The sequence below is a fragment of the Phocoena phocoena genome, chromosome 1 (genome assembly GCF_963924675.1).
Source record: "Phocoena phocoena chromosome 1, mPhoPho1.1, whole genome shotgun sequence".
NCBI classification, from domain to species: domain Eukaryota; kingdom Metazoa; phylum Chordata; class Mammalia; order Artiodactyla; family Phocoenidae; genus Phocoena; species Phocoena phocoena.
Window position 1 is genome coordinate 107,394,881 of NC_089219.1, and position 27,964 is coordinate 107,422,844.

Sequence of the window (27,964 nt, forward strand, 5' to 3'; positions counted from 1 at the left end):
TAAAGTCTATATGTCCCTATAGCTTACATACCGGTCTGAGTGTGGTCCTTGGGATCCACATAAAAAAAATCTTCGATGTGCCCTCAGCATCTCCATTCCTCCCCCTTGATGGTCCTTTTCCAGTTGACATGTTTGTCTGTCTCTGCTACCAAGTCTGGCTCTCAGATCTGAGCACAGCTCTCTGGGTGTGCTCCAGGCTGCACAGGACAAAACAGGGCCATCACCTCCTTCATTTCAGGGACCAGTGCAGACACAGCACACTTAGAATTTTGAGGAACACGTCATATTATTGATTCACACTGAACAAACTGCTCACTACAACCCCTATACTGTTGTGGGCAACTGATTGTGAGATCAAGAACTCTGTATTTATCCCCAGGAAGTTACATCTTGTAATATTTGGCCCAGGAACAAAAGAAAGATATCAACATGGACATATCTGGACATATCTAACATACTTATCATTTATTCACTCTCATTCATTCATTCATTCATTCAATAAGCTGTTCCTCCCAGTTTTATGCACTTAGTAAATGTGACTAGCCTCTGCACTCTATGTTTATTCAGTTTTATTTTTACACAAACCATTGAAAAACGTGTCCAAAGGGGCAGAGGCCTACTGTACAACATGAAACGTCTCCCTGAAGAATGACTGACCACTGATTTAGTTACTTTATTAATTCAGAAAATTCACTCAATTAATATGTGTTGAGGCTGCATGCGCCAGGTCATGATCTATGTGCTGGAGAAACACACAGCAGTGAACAAACCAGACAAGGTTCCTGCTGATTATAGAGGGAGAGAGAGGATAATGCGAATACTACTACTACTAACTAACATTTATCGAGCATTTCCTATGTGCCAGGTATTTTTCTAAACACTTTACATGTTTATTCTTCACAAAATCTTATGAAGTAAATACAGTACTATCATTATCCCCATTTTATAGATTAAGTGTTCTGAGGCACAGAGGAGTTAAGACACGTGCTCAAGATCACACAGATCCTAACGGATGGAGCATCAGCCTAGGCTGTCTGGCTCCAGAGCCTGTCTGTTTAACCACTGAGTTTTTATTGTGTCTCTGCAAAAATAAACACGAAATTAAACATACACATAAACACATAAGGAAATATTCTCATACGAAAAAGTCGCATTTAAGCTGAGGTCTGAATGACAAGAGGGAGCCAACGTCTCAAGAACTGAGGGAAGAGCAAGAGGTAGGAGAGGTGGGCAGAGGGACTATCACGAGGGGCCTCTTGTACTAGGGGAATGCTAGGGATATAGCTATAGGAATTCAAGCGTTCATAAATATGCCTAATTGCTTCAGTATTCAGCCTACACGTGATCATTTTTTCCACAAATATAACGTGAATGATTTCCATTCCTAATCCCCACACGTGATCAAAGATGCCCCCTTTACATTCTGACAGTTCCCTTCTAGCTGTCACCATCACTGGTGTGTACCAAGACACACTCTGGACCCACAGTCAAGATTCAGCATCCATTACGTCGGCATCGTGCTATGTGATCTTGGCCAAGTCACAGCCTCTCTGATCTTCAGTTTCTGGGGATTTTGCCCGTTGCTCCAGGATGTCACCTTACACCTAGAACTGAACCACTAGGGTGTTAAGCATCTGGGGACACTTCGATCTAGGGAGCAATCACTCTTTCAACCTTTCTCCTTCCTGATCTCTTCCATCCTTCTCCCCACAGGCCCAGGTAAGCTGTGTCTAACATGATGCATCTGGCTTCCATTACTAGCAGCTCCCGGGACTGCTCTCTCATCTCCCAGAAGCCCTGCTGGTTTGACCCCATCAAGTTCTACTTACCCAAGTGTTATACAACCCTCCCCTTAATTACACACTCAATCAGTTCCTCCCGATCTCAGCAATTTGTGGTCTCTGGGCATCCCCTGGCTGCTTTTCTGGAGGTAGCTCCCAGGCTGGGCCTTGGCAAGCCTCTGAAGCACTGACTGGGTTTCTAAGGCCAGAGTTGAAAGCCTTGCTGCTATTTCACACTCTTATTTCCTTCCCAATTAATTCTCTGATGAATACTGTCCTTTGCAGTGATCCAGTACAGGCCATTTTCTTACATCTTTCCTTTACCTTTGAGACTTTTAATCTCTCTTGAATCCAGATTTTCCTCCGTGGAAAACCTGCCTCAGGGAAAAATGCCCTGCTTTCCAACCAATATAAACAGACCTACCCCGCAGCACACTTCCTTTACTGGTTTACCTAGGCCCTACTTTTGATTTCAAAGCACATGCTTGCACTCTCTAAACATCCCTACACCACAAGGAGCAACTCAAAACTTCAGGGCATGTAACAAGCTGCTGAATTGTAGTTTCTTTAAGCCCCAAGTACATGAAGATGCAGATTCAAAGTTTGGACTTAAAGAAGCTACCATGTTCCAGACCCTTTTATATAGTGATTTTGTTTTACACTCTCCACCACTTTCCCTCTCCAACGTGCAGAGAGTATCATCATCCCCAATATACAGACAAAGAGAGACTTGGCCATGTTAAGTGAGTGGCCCACGGTCACAGAGCACAGGAAAGTGGTAAAGGTGGAATTCAAGTCCCTGGTTCTTTACTCCAAGGTGGGTGCTCTCTTACCGTCCCACAAGTGGCTTAAGTGCCTCTAAAACAGTCACCAGGATCTTAACCCCCAATGGCAGGCCATCTAGGATGGGGCGCCCACCGCCACGGCTGCCTGAGGAACACTCAGAAGGAGCCACAAAGAGGCTTTTCTGGCAATAATTTGAGCAATGCCTCACGTTTTTATAACACTTTTTACATTATGAAGTGCTTTACATATGTGACCCCTGGGATAGTTCTGTGAGGGAGGCGCTATATTTGAGTCCCACCATACAAATGAGGATATGCAGGCTTGTTAATGGAAAGTTAACAGAATGTCCAAAGTCACACAGAAAGTACATACAGAGGTAGGACTCGAACTCACAGCTCGTGACTCCAAGACCAGTTCTCTCTCAAGTCCTTACACATTAGTTTGGATTTTTGCTTCAGAAATGGAGATTCCATGCCACCAGCCCTCTTCCACCACCTCCCACCTTCAGGGAAGTGTACATTTCAAAAGCCAGGTGGAGAGAAAGGAGCTCAGGGAAGACCAGCTTTTTATTGGGGAAAGTGTTTCTCCCCTCTCTCCACTCACCCTTGGACAGGGACCAGGTTTCTAGAGGCTGGCGGGGTGGACTGAGAGGGTCAGGACTGCATGGCTGGTCCCCTTGGCCACTAGAAGGCAGGGTCTGAACAGAGCACACAGCCTCTCCCCAGACAATTCTCCAGACAGCCAAAGGGACTCACACTTGCCCTAGCAGACCCAGGGTACACAGCGAACCACAGCTCTTGGCCCCAAAGCTGAAGAATGATACATCCCTGGCATATAGTAAACAAAGTAGTTGCTCTTAGCCCCTCCCAGCCTCCTTCGCAGGTACATGGGCAGTGCCCTAGAGGAGTCCAGCTAAGGAAAAGGGGTGCCAGGTATCACTTACAAAGACCTAAGTTTCTTATAATAAATACAAACAGGTCACCATGCCAAGACCCAGTGCTCTGAGGTCTGGGGGTGGGGTGGGATGGGAACTCTTTCTTCCTCCCTCTCTCCAGGTGGAACTTTCAGAGTTTTGATGTCCTTGCTGTTCTTTTAAACCGTCTACATGCAACTATTAAAGGGGTGCCGGCACAGAGCAATGCCCGGCCCTGTCTACTAACAGCTATTTTATCCCACTGTGTACCAGACCAAGAGCTCTTGAGTAAGATAAGCCATGAGGCCCTCAGGAGGGTTTGGCAGGTGAGTTCCCCATGAAATCAGCCTACCCGAGCAAGCCCGGTTACGTGGGGGAAGAGGAGTGACCGCTCTCCTCTATCCTGGGAGGCCCTTTACTTTGCCATCCAAGGATGAGATCCCCTCTGGAAATTATTTTAACCTTAACAACACTCATTTTCAAAAGCATTAAGAGAAAGGAGTCAAGGGCAAGGGCTGGTTAGGAGTTTATGAAGTGCTTTGCACATCCATCCTCAGAACAAATCATCAGGGAGGCAAATAGCAACATCACTGTTTTATAGTTGGGAAAGCAAGAGCTCTGAGAAGTTAAATGACTTGCCCACAGCTGCACAACTGGTGGGCGAGGGGCCAGAGTTCTCCCGCACACACAGGCTCACTCTTCTCCGTAAGGGCAGGCACTGCCTACGGAGAGGGTGGCTGGAAAGAACAATCCCAGTTTCCTACTCCTTGAGGAAACCTGTTACAGCTAAGAATCTAGTGGGGAAGAAATAGCCAAAGGGCAAAAAGGAAAGTTTGAACGCCCTTATATTTACTCAATTCTCACAACAACCCTAATTAGTAGGTATAATTATCTCTGTTTTACATGAGAGGAAAAACAGGCTCAGAGACACCTGTCCAAGGGTCACAAATACTAGCTTCAGAATTTGAACCCAGTAGAAGCCACGTGTTTTCTTTACTCCATGCTTCCCCCTGGTGGTGAGTGGGGAAGAGTACATAGAAGCCCCTTTGTGCAAAGCGGAAACAAGGAGAGGGAGAGGTCAGAATCCATTCAGTAAATCTTGGCTGAAGTCCACTTTGTGCCACGTCTTGTGCTTGGCTCTAGGAACACAATAATGGACAAGACAGGCAGCCCCCTACTGAGGGACAAACAGAAACACGGGAGGCATCAAGATGAGAGGGATAGGGACTTCCCTGGTGGTCCTGTGGTTAAGACTCCACACTTCCAATGCAGGGGGTACGGGTTTGATCCCTGATCAGGGAACTAAGATCCCACATGCCACAAGGCACGGCCAAAAAAAGAAGAAGAAGGAATTCTCAAGACAGCAATGTAGAAACCCTGCCTGAGTTTCCAACCATCAGACTCAAGATGGCAACACCATCTCTTACCTGAGCCTACTTCCTAAAGACTTGCTGGTCCCCAGGATTGTGTGAGCCAACTTCTTAAAATAAACGTCTCTCTCTCTCCTTAAAAAAAATTGCTTAATTTAAAAAAGAAAAAAAGATGAGAGGGATACATGGGCAAAGGGAGGGTGTGTCGGGGGCCAGGGGAGGAAACAGTGTGTCACAAGAGCCAGAGGAGGGGGACTAACTGTTCTTGAAAGAGTTCAGTCTGGCCGGGGGGGCGATGCATGAGGGGGTGTGAGGGACGAGGCTGGAGATATAAGCAGGGGCCACGTCTCAAAGGGTAACGGAACATAAGAAAGGGAGTGACCCGTTAGGAAGGCACTGAGTAACCTGGGAGGATGATTATGGGCCCAGGAGAGCAGTGTCAGAGGTGCTCACTCACTCAACGAATGTGTGAACACTAGTGCATGGCAGGCATTATTCTCAGTGCTGGGGACACATCGGTGAACAAGGTAAAGTCTGCCTTCGTGGAGTTTACGTTCTCATCAGGGAGATAAATAAATACACAGATGTGTAATATCAAGCACTGAGAAATACCACAGGGGAAAACAGACAGGACAAGGTGGGTCCTGGATTTGCTTGGGCTACTGTAACAGAATATTACAGATCAGGTAGCTTAAACAACAGAAATCTATTTCCTCACAGTTCTGGAGGCTGGAAGTCCAAGATCGTGGTGTCAGCAGGGTTGGTTTCTGCTAAGGCCTCTCTCCTTGGCTTACAGATGCCCATCTTCTCCCTGTGTCTTCACATGGTCTTCCTTCTGTGTCAGAGTCCTAATGTTCTCTTCTTTATCCAGTCATATTGGATTAGGGCCCACCCATATGACCTCTTTTTTTCTTTTTAAGTTGAGAAATATGGTTTTTAAAAAATAATTAATTAATTACTTTATTTATTTATTTTTGGCTGCATTGGGTCTTTGCTGCTTGCTGTGCGTGGGCTTTCACTAGTTGCAGTGAGTGGGGGCTACTCTTCGTGGCGGTACGCGGGCTTCTCATTGCAGTGGCTTCTCTTGTTGCGGAGCATGGGCTCTAGGTGCGCGGGCTTCAGTAGTTGTGATGCGTGGGCTCAGTAGTTGTGGCGCACGGGCTTAGTTACTCCACGGCACGTGGGATCTTCCTGGACCAGGGCTCGAACCCATGTCCCCTGCATTGGCAGGCGGATTCTTAACCACTGCACCACCAGGGAAGCCCATATGACCTCTTTCCACCTTAACTACCTCTTTAAAGACTCTATTCCAAACATAGTCACATTTGAGGTACTGGGGGTTAGGACTCGAAAATGTGAATTTTGAAGGGATGTAATTCCACCCATAACACAAGGTGATAGAGTGTAGCTAGGCTGGAGGTAGAGTGAGGGGGTGGATATGAAATATCTTATGTAGGACAACAGGGAAGGGCCTCCCTGAGATGACAGTGAGCTGAGAGCTGAATGAAGAAAGGGCGCTAGCCATGCCCATGTCTAGGAGAGCATTGCAGAGAGGGGAAGAGCTTGAGGTGAGGACACGACTTGGGGCTCCTTGGCAGACGAGAACGGTAAGGCGGCTAGTGCAGCCGGCGTAAAGTAAGAAGAGACAGGTAGGAGAGAAGTCACATAAAAGCCTTGACGACCATTATGACTGGCTCTCGCTTTGAGATGGGAAGCCCGGGGAGAATTTTGAGCAGAAGAGTGACATGATCTGACTCGTATTTTAAAAGCAACACCTGTGTTGAGGATAAATTAGCAGAGAGGGAAAGGGCAGAAACAGGAGACTTTGCAATAATCCAGGTGAGAGGTGACGCTGGGATGAAAATAGTAGCAATGGAAGTCTCGAGAAGTGGTCAATTCTGGATAAAGTTTGAAGAGAGGTGCAATAGGATTTACTGACGGATTAGATGTAGTACACGAGAAAAAGAGAGGAGTTAAGGGTAACTCCAAAGTTCTTGGCCCAACCGGCTGGGATAATGGTGGTGCCATTTACCTCAATGGGGAAGCATGTGGGAGAAGTCGAAGAGGCATGAGAACTGAGAGTTTAGCATGGACAATGGGAAGTTCAATACATATTAAGTAGCTTAAATATCCACGCAGAGATGTTGAGTAGACAGTTGGAAATGGAACCAGAATTCAGGGGAAAGGTCCAGGCTGAAGGTATGAATTTAGGAGACATTATGTAAATAATATTTTAAATTATGGAACTGCTTGAGATCACCTAGTGGGGTAAGTGTAGGAGAAAAGGTCCAAGGACTAAGCCTCGAGATACCCCAACACTTAGAGATTTTTAAAAGGTAGATTCAGCAAAAACTGAGAATTTGAGAAATGAGGAAAACCAAGAGAGTATTTGTCAAGGAAGCCAAATGAAGAAAATATTCCAAGAGTGCCGATGAGAAGCTGAGTACTTAGACTGAAAACTGGCTACGGATTTAGCACCCAGAGGTCACTGATGATGTTGACAAAGCTGTTTCCATGGAGTGGCAGGGGTGAATGCCAAATCACAGTTGGTTCAAGAGAGAAGGGGAAGGGAAGCATCAGAGACGGCAAGTATGAACAAGGCTTTTGAGCAGTTTTGCTACAAAGGGAAGAGGAAAAGAGCATAGTAGTTCAAAGATGTGGGAAAACTTAAGACAGGAGATTTTACAGCATATGTGTAAGCTAATGGGAATAACTGGTAGGAAGAGAAAATTAACAATAGAGGAAAGAAATAATTGGAGGAATTACTGCAAAGCTGGAGGGTTGGCCTTGGATAGGAGTAGGGATGGTTCATTCTTAGTAACAGGAAGGAGGGCCTTATAGGCACCAGTGCAGCTGGGTTAGCAGGTTGGGGGTGGCGTGATGGATATGGAAGTTCTCTTCCGATTGCTTTTACTTTCTTAGTAGGGTGAGGGGATATTGAAGATCGAGGAAAAAAGATATGAGTATATTCAAGAAATAAACAGGTAGGACTGATAGAACTTAACTGATGAGACATATAAAAGTGTGAGAGGAAGGAGACAAGGATAGATTTCTGGTTTAGTATCTGAGTGGATGGTGGAGGCGTCTTCCATTCAAATAGGGAAGGCTGTAGGAAGAGCAGATCTAGGAGGAGAGAGGGAACATTTTGTGTCTGTGGGACATCCAAGTGGACATAAGTGTCTGAAGCTCGGGAGAAAAAACTTGAACTAGAGAAGTAGATCTGGGAGTCAACAACATAAAGATAGGAAGCAGAGGGGTTTTTGTGCTTGCTATTTTCTCCGAGAAGTAAAGGTGTTGGTGGCTTGAGATCAGAGAAAGTTTGAAATAGATTCTGGGGAAGAATGAGAAAATTGATAAGGAAATAGGGGGATCACCAGGTAACCTTGGGGACCCAGGTCAAGGTGGAGGACTTATGCTAAGAGTGGTCCCGACCCGCCAAGCGAGCCCTCATCCACGCTCCTGGAGCTCCAGCCACCAGAAGCCAGTGCCCTTCCTGCCAGGTCCCCACAGCAGGGCTGCACCTCATTGCCCAGCAACGTGCCCTGACCTTCAAGCCTGCCTTTTACATAACACCACTTCCTTCTTGCTTACCTGGTTAACTCCTACTCCCTCATTTTCTCTATTCAGATCAGGACAGAACTTCCCAAGAAGCGTTTAACTGCTCCCCCCAACACCCGGCCAACTGGGGCTGGGGGTGTCTTCTCTGTACCCAAGTAGACCCTGATGTACCTTATCACAGAATGAAATATACTGTATTGTCATCACTGATTTACTTATCTGCCTCTCCTACTGGACTGAAACAACTTGAGGGCAGTAACCTTTCACCTTTATAATGATCACTGCTTAGTAGGTGCTCAATATATGTTTGTGAAATGAAGATAAGAGAAAAGAACTGAAGTCCAAACCCACACTCAATTCTACAGGGTCATGATGTCCCCAGCCTATGTCACAGGCAGCTGCTTCTGGCCATGGAAATCAAGCCACAAAACAGGATATATCATTCCGGTTTCAACATTACATGCCTTTTCCTTTCAAGAAGAGACCCTAATATACCCACAGGAGGGAAATACCCTTCCCTCAGGTTAAAGTACCTTAACCCTTGTTCCTGCCTTTCCCAAACACAACAGCTGGAGGCACTGTATAAAGGCATTTTATTCAAAAAATCAACACCTCCTACTTGAACAAATCACTCACTATTTCCAAGTCCCATCACTTGGGCTTCAGAGCAGAGTGTGTGGTATTTTTCTGGGCTCAAGGTATAAACTGACATGGTGTTCAAGAACTTGTCCAGTGGACACAGCCGGTCAGGGCAACCTTCCGGCACCTGCTCCTGTGGAAGAGACAGAACTCAGCAGGGGCACTGAGGACCCTGTCTGGCTGTTTTCAGCTGTGCCCGCAGTTCTGAAAGGCTCTGACCCAATGGTGTGTGTATACACACATATAACAGCCAGGAAGGTCCCATTTACTGGTCAACTACCAGATTAAAAGCACTATGCCCTGCTTGTGAAAGTCCCTCAAGAACTGTTGGTTGAATTGACTGGGAAAACACACTCATGTTTACTCCTGAGCTGGGAAGGCTAAAGGTCTAAGCCGTGGGGAGTGCTCTAGCCCCTGCCCTGGACAGCAACCTGCTGAAGCAGCCAAGGCACCAAGAGTACTGACAGTAAACATCACCTCCCAAAGACATCATCATTAATTTTCAAAACAGGCCTCACAGTCAGGGTGTTACATCCTGGCAGAGACACTCAGGAGAAGAGAAGGGTGGTCCTATTCTTAGAAGATAAGGGATAAGGCCCAAGTCCCAGCCTGCCACTATATGCCCAGTTCTGCCTTAACCCTGGGCCACAGCCTTGAGAGGATTCAGAGAGCTCAGGTGCCAGTGGAGACTCCCTGGGCCCGAGGAGGGAGACTTGGTGCTAAACCAGGTGGGTGGGGTCGCCCAGCCACCTCCCAACCCCACCCCAGAGCTCTTACCTCTCCACGGTAATAGAGCTGCACAAACCACTCCTTAGACTCCCGGTGCTGGTAGAGTTCCATGGTCAGGTCCACAGCAAACGGGGGCCATTTGTGGTCAAAAATCCCCAGGGCCATTAAGAGAGGCATGAGGGTCACATCATGAGCTGCATAGAGGTACAGCTTTCTGCAAGAAGAAAACAGTTCTTCACAATTAATTCTTTACCTTAGGACTCTGGAGGCCAGGACACTGCTGCCTTCGCGAGTGAGGACACCGGTGACATCTACTAATCAGTTGAGCCTACTAAAAAACTCCTTTGAAGTAGGTCGTGGGGAGAACCCTCATCCCGCACGCCCCTTCTTTTCATGAGGAGGGATCCCCACCGGAGTAGCTCTCCTGGCCTCCTCCTGCCCGACCAACCACCTACTCCTCCCCCGGTGAGTTTTGAAGAAGAAACTGGGCATGTGTGGCACAGCTCTACCTCTCTCTTCTCTTCGGGACCCGCCTGCCTACAGCAAATGTTCTTCCTACTCTCAGTTGTGTGATGAGTTTAGCAGAGCAAGCTCTCCTTGTTGGGGAAGCTTGCAGTTTGGGGGCATTAAGTCCATTTCATTAATATGCCTGTCTGGCCCTCAATACATTCTCTAAATGGGCTTTAATCAGTAATAAAGTTGCCTTTTAATCTATATCTACCTGAACCCTGTATCTGTCTCTTGGGAAACACTGAGGATTTTATTTGTTGACCCTCAACCTAGAAGGCTAGCATTGGACCCTACAGTACTCTACAGACACAAGGCCGAGGCGGGGCAAGGTGGCAAAGGCCAGTAAGAAATATATTGTCATTGCAGGTCTGTGGAGGACAGGGAAGGTCATTCACGTGATTTGCTATTATAAATCTAGGCCCAAAGTTCCTGAATGTTCCTATTTCAACTCACTGTCCCCTTACCTTTCCCACACTCATCGCGCATTTCTAACTACGTATGATTCTTTCTCTCAAGCAGGCAGTCTACAACAGTCCTTCTCCAATATTAGGGCGCTTACAAACCCCCTGGGTGTCTTGTTAAAATGCAGATTCTGATTCAGTGGGTCAGGCTGGCGCCAGAAACTCTAACAACCCCAGGTGACAGTGAAGCTGTTTATCTGCAGACCACACTTTGCTTAGCAAGTGCCCAGGACACACAACATTCCAAATCCATGGTCCCTAACCTGGGGTTCCGGGCACTCCGTAAGTGGCAGTGGACGTTCACAAGCCACTTCCAACATTTTTAAATGCCCAGTAGAAATCCTACCTTCCTGTATACTCAGTGAAGGTGTTCAAACAATCTATTAAGCAATTATCCGTGTTTGGGGCTATTATAATACCGAATCCGTGTGATGTCCTCATTAGCTACTCCATTGGACACATGTTCAATTAGTTAAAAAAAAAAAAAAAAAGGAAAAATAAATTTAGGGTTCTTTTTTACTAAAATAAAATTTCCGAACATGGTAGGACAGGTGTGGCAGGAAGAAAGGTAGAAATGTTGTGAATGTCTCTGGGACACGTGGCCTCTTAAACATCTACTTTCAGCCTCCTTCTTGCCCTCCTAGAACCTGGGTTCTCTCCCTGCAGCCAGACACCACCCCGCCCCCACCCCCACCCCCACTGCCCCCAGCCACACCAAGCTGAGCTGCTGGGCCAGGTACCTGGTCTTGCCGGGCGGGGTGGTAGGGTCCACGACTTTCAGCAGGTTGCTTTCCAGAATGTGGAGGAATTGGCCCACTGCCATCTGAAGGCTTTCCCTATGGCGAGTAAACAATATTTAAGTACCCAGCGGGCACCTGGCACACAAGGGATGCAGGCTAGTTCTGCCCCCTTGAACCTCATGAGCCCAATGAGACAGAGCTGAGAAAAGACAAGGGATGCATGAGGGACAGTGACAGGCGGTAAGGAGAAAAACAGCGCTGCCACAAGTCTGAGGGCTCTCTGTGCGCAAAGACTGCCAACAATAACAGCAGCAGGATATAGACCTGGTAAGAACACAGCTGAGACAGGATAAGTCATGGAGAACCAGGCCTTCACGGTTAAAAGAACAAAACTGGGAAGGACACGGTGTAATGAATTCCAGGAATTCCAGAAGGCCTTTAGAAAAGCCATCCAAAGGAACTGCCTAAACTACACTTCCTACGCTTCTTTGGAATTTAGACCATAAGGACTTTTCTTATTTATTTAACAAGAAGTTCAACACTAGTGCTCCCAGGCTTGGCACTGTGGCTCCACCACTTTCATTCTCAGGACTGTCAACCTCACGATCACAAGATGGTGCCTCTACTCAAAGCACTTCTTCTCACAGCAGCAAACAAAGCTGAGAGATGGTGGCTAGTAAGTAGCAAAAAGGCTTGCTTTGGGTGCCTCACACTTCTTATCAAAGAGGAAAAAAAAACCTCTCCCAGAATTCCCAGAACCCAATCACTGACAGAAGGAAACGGGGTTGCCATGATCGGCTTAGACCAATCTTTACTCAGGGTGACTGGGTAAATGGCCACCTTTATAAATCAAGGAAAGTGGAAGCAATAGCTGAGGAGTATGCAAATACGCTTTCCAGAAGAATGTGTGCAGGCCAAGCCAAGTTGGATGGCACTGTGAAGTTGTAACCATTTGTCCTTGAAGAAACATCAGGTTTATGAAACCAGGGCTAACGGAAAGGAGAATGGATCAGGTCTTGTGTGAAACGCTTTACACCAGGAGAAAGCAAACTATGGCCACGGGCCAAATCCAACCCACCTGCCTGTTTTTGTAAATAGTTTTATTGGAACACAGTTGTGCCCATTTGTTTGCGTATGATCTATGGCTGCTTTCACGCTACACGGGCTGAGATGAGCGGATGCGACGGACAATACACGGGCCGCAAAGCTATATTTACTAAATATGTGTGTATGTGTTGGTGGAGGGGAAGGCAGTGAGTGACAGTTTAGGTCCAGTGGGGCCACTTCAGGGAAAGATGAGGGAAGGAGACAAGTCACAGGGAGTGGCAGCAAGCTGAGTGGCGCGACTGGAGCCTTTCAGATGCCCGAGGCAAGTGCAAAGTGGACACACTGACTCTGTGTGGGAGAAAAGCAGGCAGAGGCTCCTATGCTTATGCGAGACCAAGCAAATTCTTGAAATGTTAGCTGCCTTTTCCTCCCACTCATCTTCCCCAGGACTGTTCCTCTACTTCCCATCTCCCCTCTCTACCAAGTCACCTATTCTGAGGACAAGCTGAATGCTTTGAACCAATCACAGAAAGGTGTTTTTTGAAATTTGGTTTCCCCATTCTGGTAGTCAGGAAATATGTCTTCTAAAAACAGAGCCCTAAGTACCAGTAAAATAGAGAAAACACAGGACTGGCGGTCAGAAGATCTGGGTTCAAGTCCCACCTCTGCCACTTGCTAGCTGAGCCTGGGCAAGGTAGCCCACATCTCTCAGGTCCAGTTTCTCCATCTCTAAAGCGAGGACTTGGACTTGTCAGGGATAATGACACCCACCTCACAGCGAGAACAGGAAGGTGCTTTGTAAATTGTAATGTGATGAATAAAGTAGCAATAATGATTCTTCCTTCAGCATCCCCGCCACCCCAATCTTTTGAAACTTAAAGCAAAGGAAAAAGTCAGTGATTAAGAGAAATCCAGTCGAGTGGTGGCTCCCGGGTCTGTGTAACAGTGAATGGAAGCACTAGGTCACTAGTCCCAGCTCTGGAAATGTAAGGACCTAGGGCCGGGTCCATTCAGAAGGCCAGGAGAATGGGGTGATCTCGGCCTCTGCACACAGAGACGCCAGCTAACAAGTGTGAGCAGGCCTGATGAGCCCCCTTCCCCACGCACTGGGAGGTATGACCAAGCGTGACTTTATGACAGCAGCTGAAGAGGCTCCTTACCTGTCTTCCCTTTGCAGGATGTACAAGGCTGTGTCCACCGCTCTCTGCTCAATCATCCATGCAAACCTCTTCAGCGTGGGGCAGCTCGGGAGGCTGTGCACCTGAAAGGTCCAAGGTACAGTTTTTGAAAGAAATGCTTCTCATCCACTGAGCCTGGCAGCCAATTAGCTTCCATGGAGCCCTAGGGGCCTGTCTTCTCCTGGGGAGAGCCTTAACAGCTCAAAAATCTATATCCCCAAGGCCTGTCAGAAGCTATTCCTCGAGATCTAAAGGCCCAGGAAAAAAAAATTGTTTTTCCTTTTTCTGATACTCCTCATCTACCCCAAAGTAAAAAAAATTTGTATTTTCTTAAGCTAAAAAAAGACCAAAAAATTGAATAGAATACAAGGCAAGGAATTCATAAATTTCTACTTGGCCTTCATTTTCCCCAAGATGATTTCTATAAAGTATGCCATATAAATATGTTATATATGCAAACTCTTGCTTATTAAACTTAAACCTATTTTACACATAAGCACAAGGTGCATTTCTGCCTTCAGGGCACACCATCATCTTCACAAGAGAAGGAAGGAAGATCCAGGCTATACTGCCTTTGGGTGTCCGACTTTTTTTTTTTTTTTTTTTTTTTTTGGCGGTACACGGGCCTCTCACTGCTGTGGCCTCTCCCGTTGCAGAGCACAGGCTCCGGACGCACAGGCTCAGCGGCCATGGCTCACGGGCCCAGCCGCTCCGCAGCATGTGGGATCTTCCCGGACCGGGGCACGAACCCCTGTCCCCTGCATCGGCAGGTGGACTCTCAACCACTGCGCCACCAGGAAAGCCCGGGTTTCCGACTTTTGAATCTAGGACAGCATTTCCTATTGTGCGGTCTTCAGTATTTATTAGATAAGAAAGATTCTATGGCTAAACAAGTTTGAGAAAAACAGACTTAAGGATGAACCAACTTTCTTTACTACAGGCTTCTCAGATTCTTTAACATGCTGACGTGTGTATAGACTCTCCAACAATAAAGAGGGACTCCAAAATTTTTAGACAATAATCTCTCCCTACCGTCACCCACCCCACCCCTGCCTGCCCACGTAATACACACTCACATAATGAGCATTCTGGTGAATGTGCTTTAAGAAACTCTGGTTGAGAGTTAAATGTCTGGGCTCCCAACCCAGTAAGGGGTCCTCCTTGATTGTTCCCTATCCCTCAGTTCCCACGTCCATTCTGTCTGCAAGTCCTATCACAGCTGCCTCCAAGCCAGGAGCTCTCCACCCAGTTCTAACTCAGAAGGCAGCCCACCAAGCCTCCCCCAGGGTCCCCCACCCCCAGGGCCCGAGGAGGACAGCCAGCCCACCTGCTCAGCAGCCATGTTGTCCAGGAGGATGAGGAAGTCCACTCCATCGCTACTGGCAATGCCCATCCCTTCCTTCACCTTCTTCAAATCCTCTGAGATCCCTGGCTGCAAAGAAGCAGCCTGCCTCCGGCCTCTGTCAAAAAATAAAAAGTTACTCCTTATATTTCATCATACTGTATAGTGATTAACAGCTGACAAAGTGTATCTCATTCTTCATTTGGGATCTCATTTAACCTTCAACGACGACTCACTGGGGTTAGCTAGTATTATTGCCATGGTATAGATGAATAAACTAAGACTCTATGAGGTCAAATGACTTGTAAAAGGAAGTTAGTATGTACCAGGACTAGAATAATAACTTGGATTTTCCAAATCCCACTCTAGCATTATCAAAAACAATGCAAGCATGGCCAGGTCTGCTTGAAAACAGCATTCTCCTTCTTCTGGGGGAACACATACTACATAGTTTTAGTGCAGACCAGAAATACCTGAAAACTGCAAAGTGCCATCAGCCCAAACCAGTCTATCCTACACGGCAGAATGTTGGTAAGAAAAAGGGAAGCTGTGTCTTCTTCTGCTCGTCCATCTGGATTTGCAGTTTGATGACTGACTTACTCATCTTTATTTAATCATCTTTTCTGTAAGGTTCTTCATCTGCCCCATCTGAGAGCATTGAAGGATTGAAGAGAGGATAATGCTTGGCAAACGGCAAAGCCCCACTCATGGCTGTATACACCATCTTTCCAGCCCAGCGCGTGGCTCTCCCCAGGCATCCTGTACCTTCACTATTAGCCTGTCACTGTGAGTAAGAGCTGCCTCACTTCCTGGACGGTTGATGGCAGACCTGAGCTTAATGCAATCTCTTTCATTCCTTATCCACCAGCACGGCCAGCCTGGGCAGGCCCTCAGTTCAGGGAGCGCCTGCCAGCTCAGGCGGTAAAACGCTGCCTGTTCACCCCTGGTGAGCAAGAATCAGGGGCAGTTACCTGGTTCTTTCCCGGAGCCTCTGGCAGTTTTGGTAGTTGGGGTACAAGACTTCAGAGCTTGCTTCATCAGTGTGGATGATGATGGGTCCTGGAAGGAATGCGGGAAGCACAAGTGGGAAGAGGCTTCAGCTTGTTCTTCCCAGCAGCTCCACCCCCTTCTTCTTCTGTCTATACAGACGGAGCTGCTCCCAGAGGCAGATCATCCCCTTAAGGACAGTGAATGCCTTCAACATGCCCTGGCCTTGCCAACAGGAGCTCTGCTGCGGTCTGAGCAATGGATAAAACAGTAGCAGCCTTGCTTTGTCCAGCACCACCTCTCCTGCTGGGCCACCTATAGCCGAGAGCAGGTACAGGTGCCGATCAGACTGGCACGTCCATGACCCAGTCCAAAAAACGTCGCCTCGAGGTACCACCAGTACCTGGGGATTCTAATAAAGAATGCGTCCTCCCTCACTTTATCAGAACTAGGTGACATTCTTGCTTCCCAAAGTCCGATCCTATAGGCCAATATGGTGACTGACATGACAATCTGAGAAGGGTGGCCACAGGGTCACAAATTCTCTCAGACCCCATGGCCTCGCCCAAAAGAAAACCCAGGCTTCCAGACGAACTACCAGGAACCAAAGACTAGACTACAGTGTTTCCTGCAGACCTCGCAGCAGCTTGCTCCTGTCCAGAGCTCACGAGTACCCTTGTCCCGTCCAACGATGCCCAAGAAAAGTGCTCTAACACCTTCCCGTGCTTTGCTCTGTGCCAGAGATGGCAATGGCCTGTGGTAGCGCCCTGTTCTACCCAGCTCAAGCCTCACCTTCTCTGATGGCAGAGAAGCTTTTTGGAATTCACTGAGGTCAATCCATGGAGTGATTAGGTGAATCTAAACCCCAAAGAGCTATTATTTCCGAACAAATTATTGATAGCCAAAACCTCAGTATTTAACAGTAGCCTATGGTGACTTGAGTAGAATACCAGTATTCAGACACACTTTGTTGGTCTGGACAGAAAAAAGCAAATCAGACTGAAAGTCATGAGTTTAGGCCTGAATCTATAACGAACCAGTAGGATGGCCCTGGGAAGTCACTTCCCTTCTCTGGGGCTCATGTGTAAATTGAAGGGATGAGACTAGTATCAGCAATTTTCAATTGTTTCTAAAGCAGTGGAAGCTTTTTCCTCCCACTATTAGATAAGGTAATAAAAGAAAAGGTGCTGATGGCTTCAAGGTAGGGGTCCAAAGTATAGTCTACCTGCATGCCCCAACCCCCTCCTTTTCTGTAGTTTCTGACCCCTCTGAAGAATCCTGGGGTTCCACAGGAAACGTTGTAAAAAAGAATAGACCAAATGATCAGAGGCCCTCTCCAGATATACATGTTTTCTGAGAAGCAGGAGAGCACAAGAGCGAAGAGTATGGATTGTGAAGCCAGACTGCCAGCGTTTAAATCCCAGCTCCTCCATTTACCAGCTTACTATCTGTTCCTCAGATAGTCATTTAGCCTCTCTGTGCCTTAGTTCTCTTATCTGTAAAATGGGGATAATGTTACCTACCTCACAGGGTCATCACAAGAATTAAACAAGTTAATATCCGCAAAGCTCTTAGAATAATATTTGATGTATAGTAAGTCCTTTAAATGTGAGAATAATAGTAACTATGATTTAAACCTCTAATTAACACATGATAATTCCTACCTGGTACCTGACATTAGTGTCTGGATAATGGACCTACAGTTTATGATAAATGAGGCACATTTGAGTTGGCACTCAGATACGCATTGAATGAATGAAAGACAAAACGGTGCAGACCAACACCTTCCAGCTTCCCCCCACCAGCCTGATTCTCTGTAGTTTACTCAAAACCTTCTGGGCCTTCTCTAGGATTTTACTCTTGAAACAATATCCCAAAGTTGCACCACTTCCACCAATGGTAGCACCTTGTGGGGTTCTTAGGTCTATTCAAATCCCTTGATACTGGCCAAGGCATGGAAGTAGCTGTGACAGGAGTCAAACTGGACTTGTGAGGATGTCTGGGTCCAGTGCAGGGAGCGGCTACCCAGGCAGCCACACCAGAGGCTGGTGATGATACCACTTCCTTCCTTGCACCAAGAAACCCCTTTCCTACCTCAGTTACACTTTAGGTGGTTCTGAGGAGAGGACATTTGCCTTTTAGAAGCTGAGCAAGTGAACAGCTTTCAGAAGGCCAGGCACTACGGATTATTCCTAAACTCAGGGGCTCCCAAGAGGTAAGGAGCAGCCCATCCTGTTTGCTTTATGTTACTTAGGCTCGCTGTTTGTGTTCAGCCAGCTTCAGCCAGAATTAGCAGCAGTACCCAAGCCAGCTGGGGGCAAGGCCAGCCTCCTTTGGCCTGGAGGTTCTGTATTTCACAAACTTTTTAAAAGCCTGATGGAAGTTTTATCTCTATTTGAGATACTGCTACAGAAGCTAAAGAAAAGAACAAGAACCTCTGCCTTATGGCATCGTTTTAGTATTTTAATATTGGTGAGGTCATGATGATCTGAAACTCAGACCAGCAGTTAAATGTAAATTTCAACCAATTACAAATGACAAGATATGGCTTCATTTGATAGTCAAAGGGCCTCAACACATGAGATCCATAAAGGAAAATACTGAATGTAGTTCTTGGTGGTGAAAAGGTTGAGAACCGCTAGCTGTGCTCATTCACTGGCTGAACAGGTCAAAACCCAAACTCGACAGATTTTCTTAACTAGGAAAGGCTGTACGGAATACTGTTAATACCATCTGGGTCATGCTGTGGATTACCACCAAGACCAGGGCAGTAGCAGCAGACCCAGGTCCCAGCAAAGTGTCCCTCCTGCCCTCCTTCCTTTTCAGCAGCGTCTCTACTAAACAAAAAGGCCCCAGTACTGTTCACAAGACCTGGCTGGGGCTGCCTCATGCAGCTTGTGTGGATGCTTCAGAGAAGAAGTCAGGAGCCAGAGGCGCATCAGAGCAGCTGACGCATTGCTGCAGGTGTGCAGGTCAGGCTGACAAGGGCAGCAGCAGGCCAGACAGGGAGGGGCCTGCCAGAGGAGTAGGTACACCATGGAAGCTACCTGAGCAGGAGGACAGAGACCAAGGGGACAGATACCAAGAAAGAGAGAGCGGGACTTTGGAAGTGAGAAGAAAAGGCTCCTCAGGGACAGGGGCTGACTCGTAGAGCCCAAACTCAAACCTTCTTTCTGACATTGGAAAAGCCCAGCCAGCAAACACCGGGTAGACTCCAGATTCCGATATATGTTAGTGGAACGAATGCTGGGAAAAAAACCAAAAAGGTAGATTAACTCATAAAAGGAAGATTCATATGTACACTCCACCTTATTCCACAGAGCAGCTGGGAGGCTTTCAAGACTACATAAGGGGAGCTATAGGGCAGGGAAGTATCCTTTATCTCTCTGTGGGATGGCTGCCCAAGGGACCTGAAGGCCAATGAATGTGACCTCCGGTGACCACTTGTTCACTGAATCCTACTGTACTAGGGTAACTGCTCCCAGACTACCTTGGACGTTCTAACAGGTGAGAGCAGATTCTCGTCTACCCCTGACCGGGAGAATGGTCCTCCTCTATCGGGGAAGGTCATCCTCTTCGACCGAGTGTGCGGCTTCGGGAGGGACACACATGGAGAGGTGGGAGAGGAAGGGGACGCCCGCCTAGCCAGCCAGATCAGCAGAATCAAACCCTGGCGATGAATGGGATGACAGATGTCACAGTCAGATCGACCACACATCCCCCCAGACTACCTTGGATGAGAGTGGGAACCACCTGGGGCATCAGGGCAGGTTTTCTCATGCCCAGGACCTTACATTGGGTGCAACATCCCTTTTTCAAGCGACTCACAAGACCTCCAGTGGGTTGAAGGTTGGCGAAAGAAAGGGGATGTCCTCCACGTAGTTCTTCCTCAGCCTCTCTCCCAGGGCAAACATCTGCTGCATGCCCACCTTGGTCAGCTGTCCAGCAAACATGCCCCCCTGAGGCGGGGGAGGAAGGAGAGGAGAATGAAAACGTCTGATGGCCTGCTAACCTCAGGCCAGAGCAAACCATCACAGCTCCGCAGGGGCCTTCCCGGAGCGGGGAAGCATCGCTCACCTTCAGCGTGGTCTCGTGGTACTGAGAGTCGAAAGGAGAATGTGGTTTCGGGCCACCAGCTAGATTGGTGACTGTGTAATCAAGCCGAGTTTGGGGTGGGACCTCTAGTAGCTGGGGTTTCCACTCTACCTGCTGTGACCACAAAAAGCAACATATCGTTTAAAAAGGTTCTTGAAACTTAGAGCATTGATATCCAGCAGCACGTAGCTAGCATCACACTGACACTAGACAAGCAACCTTCCTACGGGAAGGAAGGAAAGGAACTTTAACTCCAGCTCCAATTAAGGGAAGAAAAGACTGCGACTTATCATTCCAGGTGTCCTCAGCCCAAGTCCTGTTATTGCTACACTAGTACTCACTGTTAAGGTATTGCTCTGGCACTAAGCCCAGACTGAAGTAAAGGGGAGCAGCAGCCAGACTGCCGTGGCGAATGAACTAATGATGGAGTAAGTGAATGAATGTGATATAATCTCAGTGACCGTATACTTAAGAATTTTTAAGAAATCAACCTGCAGGCTTTTATGGCCCTTCCTTAAGGACTCTCGTAACTACTACGTATTTCCCTTCCTTTCATCCAACTTCTCAAATAAGTAGCTGCCCCCTAAGAAACCTTCACTTCTTCACCATCTTCCTTTATTCCTTGCAGTCTGGCTCCTGCCCCAACTGTACTGATTTTCAAAACATAACAAGTAGTCATAGGCCTCACAGCTCCAACTGCCAACTGCCCATAAAATTCTTACATGCACTGAGTCCGATGTGATGCCTTAAATTTTAAAAACAAAAGTCTTTTCTTCTAATCCCATATACCAGCCCCTCTTCCCAACTGACTATGATTCTCAAGGCTACCCCAATCCTCCTAGTTGCCAAGACTCAAACCTCTGACTCACCCCACTGCTCCCCCATCCCCACCCCAGACCCTGTGGATCACTGGCTAGAAAAAATGTTACTCCCACTGGTCCTTCTTTTATCTTATTATTAGAGTATAAAACCTTATTACCTCAGGCAAAGTCCTGTGACAGGCTCTCTCCCTCCCACCCCCCAAACCATATATACATAACCACCCAATTAATCTTGCTAGGCCACTCTCATCATATCAATAGCTTTTTCCTAATGTTCCAAGAGAGAAGCGTCTGCCTTTCAGGACTTTTGGCCCAGCCTCTGTCCCCAGCTGTACTGCCACTACGCCTCTCTCTTCCCCTACCCAGGCCAGACCATACCCACTGCTTTCTCTACATCTTCTTTCAGCTTGCTTCCCTTGCTCGGAGGGACTCCTGTCCATCTCTGTCCATCCAGCTTCTCTCCAAGGTTCAATGACAGCTCAAGCCTTACCTCCCCAGCTGTGACTGCGCCAGCTTTCAGTGGTTGTCTTCTTATCCGAATTCCTACAGCACTTACAATATATAACTCAATTTCTTACTGCTTCATTTTGTTTTAAAACTAACTTTTGAAAACCTGCGATGTCACACAGCATTGTATTTATCTTGGTGCCTCCCAGAAATATCCCAGGAGACAGCTACTGGGAGTCCCAGGTCCATTCTTCCAAAAGGCATTGTCTCAGCCTCACCTGCACCCAGTCTCCAAACACCTGAGCCTCTTCCCCTGCTGGTGCTACAGCAACTGATATCAGAAGATCGGGTGTTCAGAGCCGAGACCTTCTTCCTACAATCTTTTAATCACTGCTCCTCCTTTCAAAGTTCTAACACTATAACTTCCCTTCATAAAACCCTTCAAGGGCTCATAGCTGCATGATGGCCCCTGCCTCTCTCTCTTCACCAATTCTTCCCTGCCCTACACACTTCTTCTCTAGCCACAAAACTCTGGAACACCATCCCCACACCTCCTGGCCTTTCAACGTCATGTTCCTTCTACCTGGAATTTTCTTTTCCCTTTCGTCTGGAAAGACTTCTGTTCATTCCACAAAACAGCTTAAATGTTCCCAGAAGCTGTGACCTTGGGCCTGTGCTCTCACAGCAGCCTCAGTGGATCTTTTTGGTAGCCTTTGCCAAACTGTATTAGACAAGTCCCTTTACTAGTCTGTCCTGCTCAGCAGACTTAGCTCCTGAGAGCAGAGCCTGTGTCATCTATTGACCTCTGCATTTTGGATGTCCAACAAAGGGCCTGGCACACAGTAGGCATAATTAACAGCTCCAACAGGGAATTCCCTGGCAGTCCAGTGGTTAGGACTCTGTACTTCCACTGCAGGGGGCACAGGTTCCATCCCTGGTTGGGGAACTAAGATCCCACAAGCTGCGCGGCCAAGGGGCGAAAAAAAAATAGCTCCAACGATTTGTTAGATCCCGTGGAAGATACCAAGATTGAGATAACATGACCCTGCCTTTTTTGGATTTTCCAGTTAGTAGAGACAGCAAGCTATGTATGTAAATGATAGCAGAACTAAAATAGAAACTATGTGCTACAAGAAACCAGAGGAAGGCCATAGTAGTTCAAAGGCAAGACAGACCTTCTCTTCTGGCTGAGGATTCAGGAAAAGTTTCATGGAAGGAATGGTATTTGAAATGAATAGGATTTAGAAAAGCAGAGACCAGGACTTGAGAGTAAGAGGTAGGTAAGAAGAGAGGGTGGTATTCAGAATTCTAAGAATAGGTAGAAAGCTTGAGCAAAGCAGAGATGGGGAAGAATATATAGAGGAAAGAAGTGGCTTGGTTTGCCTGAATGTGGGAGTGGTTTTCAAACTTTTAAATTAGCAAATATCAGGTTGAGTTAGATTTGTATATTTAAAGGCAAAAACTGGAGTTCCTCTAGTTTAAGTAGGAGTGGGAACTCAGAACCCTAGCCACTCAGCATCCCCTTCGCCAGCAGGCTCCATAGAATAGTTTGAAAGCCATCAGTATAGATCACAATTGAAATGGAAAGACTCAATGCAGAAAAGCCAATTTCAAGATGTCTGCCATAGAGCTGGTGAGAGCCTAAGGCTTCATCTAAGGCAGCAGGAATAGAAGGGGTGGATTCAAGACTTTTGAGTCAAACCTGGCAAGTGAGTAGATAAAAGCTTTATTTGGAGGCTATATTGGTAGGTAAACAAGAAAGAATAAAGAGAAAATGACTTTGATTTTGAGTCTGGGTGCCTAAGGTGGTAAAGGGTAATGGAGGAACTCCTTGACTAAAACTAAGGCCAAGACAGAAGAAGAGCTGACAAACTGAGTTCGGGTTTGTACGATTTAAGTTTCAGACACCTCCTTTGAGTTCCCAGCACTCCCCGCATATTCCTATAATTGGAATCTGTTTTGTCTCTCTCCTTCATCACATTGTAAACTCTTTTCTCTTTTACAGCTGAGATTGAATTATCCATCCTTGTAAGCCCAGTGTCTAAGCACAGGTCCTGATACCAGGTCCACAGGGCCCGCTCAGCCACACTACAAAACCTCCTCCTGTTAGGTGCATTCACCAAGAGAGGATCTCTGGTTTTCCTAGGAGATGACTCCTGAGGTCTAGGTGATGTCAAGTCTAGAGTACACATTTTCAAATTTTCAAGGATGGATGATACATGAGCTCCATACATGGTGTCCATCCCACATACACACTCTCATTCTCGTGCTTGCTTTTCAGCTTCGGAGTTAGTGGCAAAGACTAATTTTATAATTTTATTTATTTATACTCCATTTTCAAGAACTTAAAGTAAGTGGTAGCAATACCTAAAATATAGTAAGATAAGCGATTCAAAGTAGACAAGAAAGACAAAAGCAAATGAGTATATAGGGACCAAAAATATGGATAGAGTAATAGAGTTTCTCAAAAAAATACATGCCATGAAGATCCATATACTTACTGTAGGTGGGCCAAAAGAGTCAGCACTAAGCTTTCTGGCTTTTATGTACAAGGAGAAACTTGATCAGCTAGACAAGCTTAAAGATAAAAGCAAGGCAACTGTTCAGGAGAAGCACACCACTTCTCATGCTAACAGACAAATGCCTCCCAAGGGTCCTCATAAAGAGGATATAATGAACATCTTTTCAGTAGTCGCAGCAATGAGTTTTGTGGGATTGTTTCTCATTGTTCCCTCGACACAGAATGATAGCATCTCACCAAAGCACATTTCCGTGAAGACAGTACTACACGGGGATCGATGTGCTACATTCAGGTAAAAGAAAAAAAATCTACGTAAAAGTAAACAAGAACTTCCAGGTGTAGATTTTAGAATAAACTAATGATTTGAAACCTTGCACAGTAGTACCACTGGGAAATTGTTTTAAAGGTACTGATGCCCGAGCCCCCTCCTGGGCTAATGACGTCCAGATCTCCTGGGGATGGGGCCTCCGTTTTTTAAATGCTACCCAGTCCAGATAACTCTAAGGCTTCACCAGAGGAGCTTTTACCATATCTGGATGCTCTGGGTCAATTAAATCAGAATCTCTGGGAGACAGACCTAGGCATCAGTATTTTCTAAAGCTCCCCAGTTGAGTCCAAGGTCCCACCAAGGTTAAGAACCACCACTGCACAGGAATGAATGGATTGATTGGCACATCCTTTGTGTAATGCTTCCTGAAAACTGCTGCTCTTAGATGAGTTTTGAATAAGTATTAATCAACACTGATACTGACATTATCCTTCTGAGCTCATCTACACTATCAAATAAATATGGACCCGAATGTCTTCATGAACAGTGGAGCTGGAATGGGTTGGACTTTATTTTATAAAAACTGAGGAATCTTCCTGGGTTGGGGGCTATTTTGCCATCATATAAAGAGGCGCTGAGGGAAATCCAAAAGTAGGGCCAAATTTATCTTTTGAAAGTGTACCTGGATCTAATCTAACAACCAGAAGAAATGGACAATCAAGTTCCAGAGTTTTATTTCCAGAGCACAGATACAACTTTTAGGAAGATAGGTTAATTCATCAGCCATTCAAGCCATAAGAAAACAACTCAATAAAACAACTAGTTTTAAACAATGATATTTTCTGAGGATTTGTGAGATAACTGAATGGATTGACTTGTCACATAAGTTTATCCATAAACTAGTCAGAAGTCTGGAAATATCTACCAAAGGCAATTTTAGTTTTAGAATGTTGTCAAAGTCCTTTCTGACTATAATTAATAGCAGAACCACAAAGATTAGAAAATCCCAATAACAACCTCTATTAAATTGTAGCTTGAAAAAAAAAAAAAACCTGAGAGAGAATATCCAGAAACAAGTTACAGGAGGCTGATGATACTTGCTCATAGCCTAAGTTGAACAAGAGTTGGTTCTACCCCTCGCTTTTATGCGCAAGACTTTATACAAGATAACCAAAGACGTTCAGTGCATCTGCCTGAAGTCTAGAGAATGTGAGCAGGCAAAAGAGGTAATGTGCCTTATCTAATTGCGAAATAACACCGAGGACTCAGATTCTCTATATTTTGTGGCTACAAAGACAGAAATTGAATGAAGCCGGCAGTCTACCTGAGCTACAACTGCCACTTCCAGCATAAAGGCAGAAGATACCCATCACACATCCACTGGCTCAGGAGAAAGCCCTAAAAGAATCTAAATCTTTTTCTGGGTCCTTTAGGGAGCACATATACTGTCTGTAGGAGGTCTAGGCCTAGACATTCAGACTTTTATTCACTGCCACCACTGACAACTTTGTCTTCTATTCTTGTACGTTATTTTCCATACAGCCTTTCAGTACCGAGAATAAATGGCGAAGAAAGGAGAGTACACAAGAGATGGGCTATGTACAAAACTATAAGGAAAATTTAGTGACCTAATATAAAAAGGCAAAGTAAGAGACTGAAAAAAAGGTCAAAGTATACAAAAAAAGGAAAGAAAGAAAGAGAAGGAAAGGAATGGAATTCAGGCACCAGATAGAATGTGGTATAGCCATATAGAAAGGCCAACTAGAAATCTGAAAATAGAATTAAATGCCTGACAAACTTTATTCATTTCTGTGGGAAGTGCTTTAGAGGTTTGATTTCATGTGTGGCCAGCTTTAAAAACTGGGTTTTCGGGGCTTCCCTGGTGGCGCAGTGGTTGAGAGTCCGCCTGCCGATGCAGGGGACACGGGTTCGTGACCCGGTCCGGGAAGATCCCACATGCCGCAGAGCGGCTGGGCCCGTGAGCCATGGCCGCTGAGCCTGCGCGTCCGGAGCCTGTGCTCCGCAACGGGAGAGGCCACAAACGAGAGGCCCGTGTAACGCAAAAAAAAAAAAAAAAAAAAAAAAAACTGGGTTTTCAGTCGTACAATGTGAGTTGTATAACCTTGAGGGTTTCTTAAAAGCAGCTATCATCATGAGTATGTCTAGTATCAGATTTGGACATCCTGTTGAACCTGCTCCAACATCAACCTGGAGAATAGTAAGAATAGTAAGCACCCCACAGGTTAAGTTTGACACCTGGGTGCCTGGGGATTTCAGGTTTCCTATTTATCTTCACTAGGAAGACAGTTCTTTAATCACAGGCCTGCCTGCTATGAAAGGCCAGAGATCTTTACTGGCTCTCCCCAAGAATCAAATCCAGAAAGGGTAAGCATTTTCAAAACTGACTACTTGTACTTTAATCATAATTATCCTGACCAAAACCAGGTAGATTTTAAGACATAAGCCACAAGACTGAACAATTAAAAATTATTTTTCCTACCTCAGATTCCTTCCACAATAGGTTTAGGAACCCAAAATAAAAAAGGAGAGCTCCAAGACACAGCACTTATTACCAAAAAAATCTTCAGGATCGCAAATGGTATCCAGCAAACCCTGAGAGAAAGCTGCAGTAAATTCTGTTCCCAAAGGTATTAACCTCTGTTATCCACTGCGATCCCAGTTAGGGTGGTTCCTGGCACAAAGGTCCCTGCAACTCTTTGACAACCGCCAAAATGGTCACACATAAATGCACTACACCCTTGTACTCAAGTTCCCACAAATATTTATTAGAAATGCAGAATCTCAGGCCCTACCCCACGTCGGCGGAATCAGAATCTGCATTTTAACAAGATCCTAGGAGATTTATACGCACCATGGGAAGCACCCTACTACTTCCAGCTGCGCTTCATCACAGCCATCGGGGGGCGTAACTGGAAGTTGCCGGTCTGCCCTACAATCCGAGAGTCCGAGGGGTCTTGGGGGGTCAGGGGCGGGCACCAGGCCAGCACCTTTGCTCAAATTGTTTTCCCTTTGTCTGGACCCAGCCCGAACCCCCGCTCCGTGAGCGTAAAATTCCAAAGGTGGTGTGTGTTGGGGCGAAGAGCCCGGCCCGCCACTGGTTGGCCACACAGTCCTCGCCCCACCGGCCGCGCCGAACTCTCACCTGCTCCTCCCGCGGAAGCGCCTTGAGAGGGCTCCGCGCCCCGTGTCGAAACACGACTTGCACCATTTTCAGCTCCAGCAGGCTTCGGTCGACGGAATTCTGGTCGTCAGCCCCCCGCCGCTGGTGGAGGCAGTACGCCAGCGAGGTCAGGACGCCGACAGGGGCCCACATGCGCACCCTCAAGATCCGGGAGATCATGGGGGAAACCCCTCGGCTCCTCTCCGGGGTGAGGGTGCAGAAAGCGAATACAAGTCCTCCGCGATCGACGGGGCTCAGCAGCCGCCCCCAAGTTCCCGGGAACCGGTGGGCGAGCACATCCACCCGCCCAAGCTGCGACCGCTGCGACTCCCAGCTGTGTAAGGGGACCCCGAGTGGGAGCGTGGGGGAAGAAGCGGAGGTGGGAGCAGCGATGACTCCCCAGGAGTTTTAACCAGGGTCGGGGTTGGCCTCTCCCGCCGCAGACTGGGAGGGGAGCGGGGAGCTCAGCTCCTTATCCTTCGTCCTCTAGGGAACCTTAAACTTGGATTCCAAGTTCGGCCTCCAGCACGCTTGACGGGACAGGAACCTGCCTAGAGTTCCTGGGCGTCAGTGACTCCATTAACACAGAT

The 27,964-nt window shown here is 46.8% G+C and overlaps 1 protein-coding gene across 1 annotated transcript; it reads right to left on the reverse strand.

Moving 5' to 3' along the window:
• Positions 1-8,987: 8,987 nt before the first annotated feature.
• Positions 8,988-27,860, reverse strand: ACP6 (acid phosphatase 6, lysophosphatidic). The gene is made up of 10 exons (XM_065888260.1): positions 27,357-27,860; positions 20,119-20,247; positions 19,870-20,000; positions 19,208-19,287; positions 16,026-16,113; positions 15,040-15,172; positions 13,695-13,795; positions 11,488-11,583; positions 9,825-9,990; positions 8,988-9,180 (listed from the first exon to the last, which is right to left on the reverse strand). The coding sequence occupies exons 1-10, from the start codon at positions 27,552-27,554 to the stop codon at positions 9,037-9,039; spliced, it is 1,266 nt and encodes a 421-aa protein (XP_065744332.1). The 5' UTR covers positions 27,555-27,860; the 3' UTR covers positions 8,988-9,036.
• Between the last annotated feature and the right edge of the window lie 104 nt (positions 27,861-27,964).

Bases quoted from the DNA above. Each gene is read 5' to 3' on its own strand.
- ACP6 (XM_065888260.1), bottom strand. From the start codon at position 27,554: ATGATCTCCCGGATCTTGAGGGTGCGCATGTGGGCCCCTGTCGGCGTC. The intron at 19,288-19,869 runs GTGAGTCGCTTG...TTTTTTTCCCAG, and splicing joins TTCAACCCACTGGAGGTCTT to CATTCGTTCCACTAACATAT. The intron at 11,584-13,694 runs GTAAGGAGCCTC...TACTCGCCATAG, and splicing joins ATCCTGCAAAGGGAAGACAG to GGAAAGCCTTCAGATGGCAG.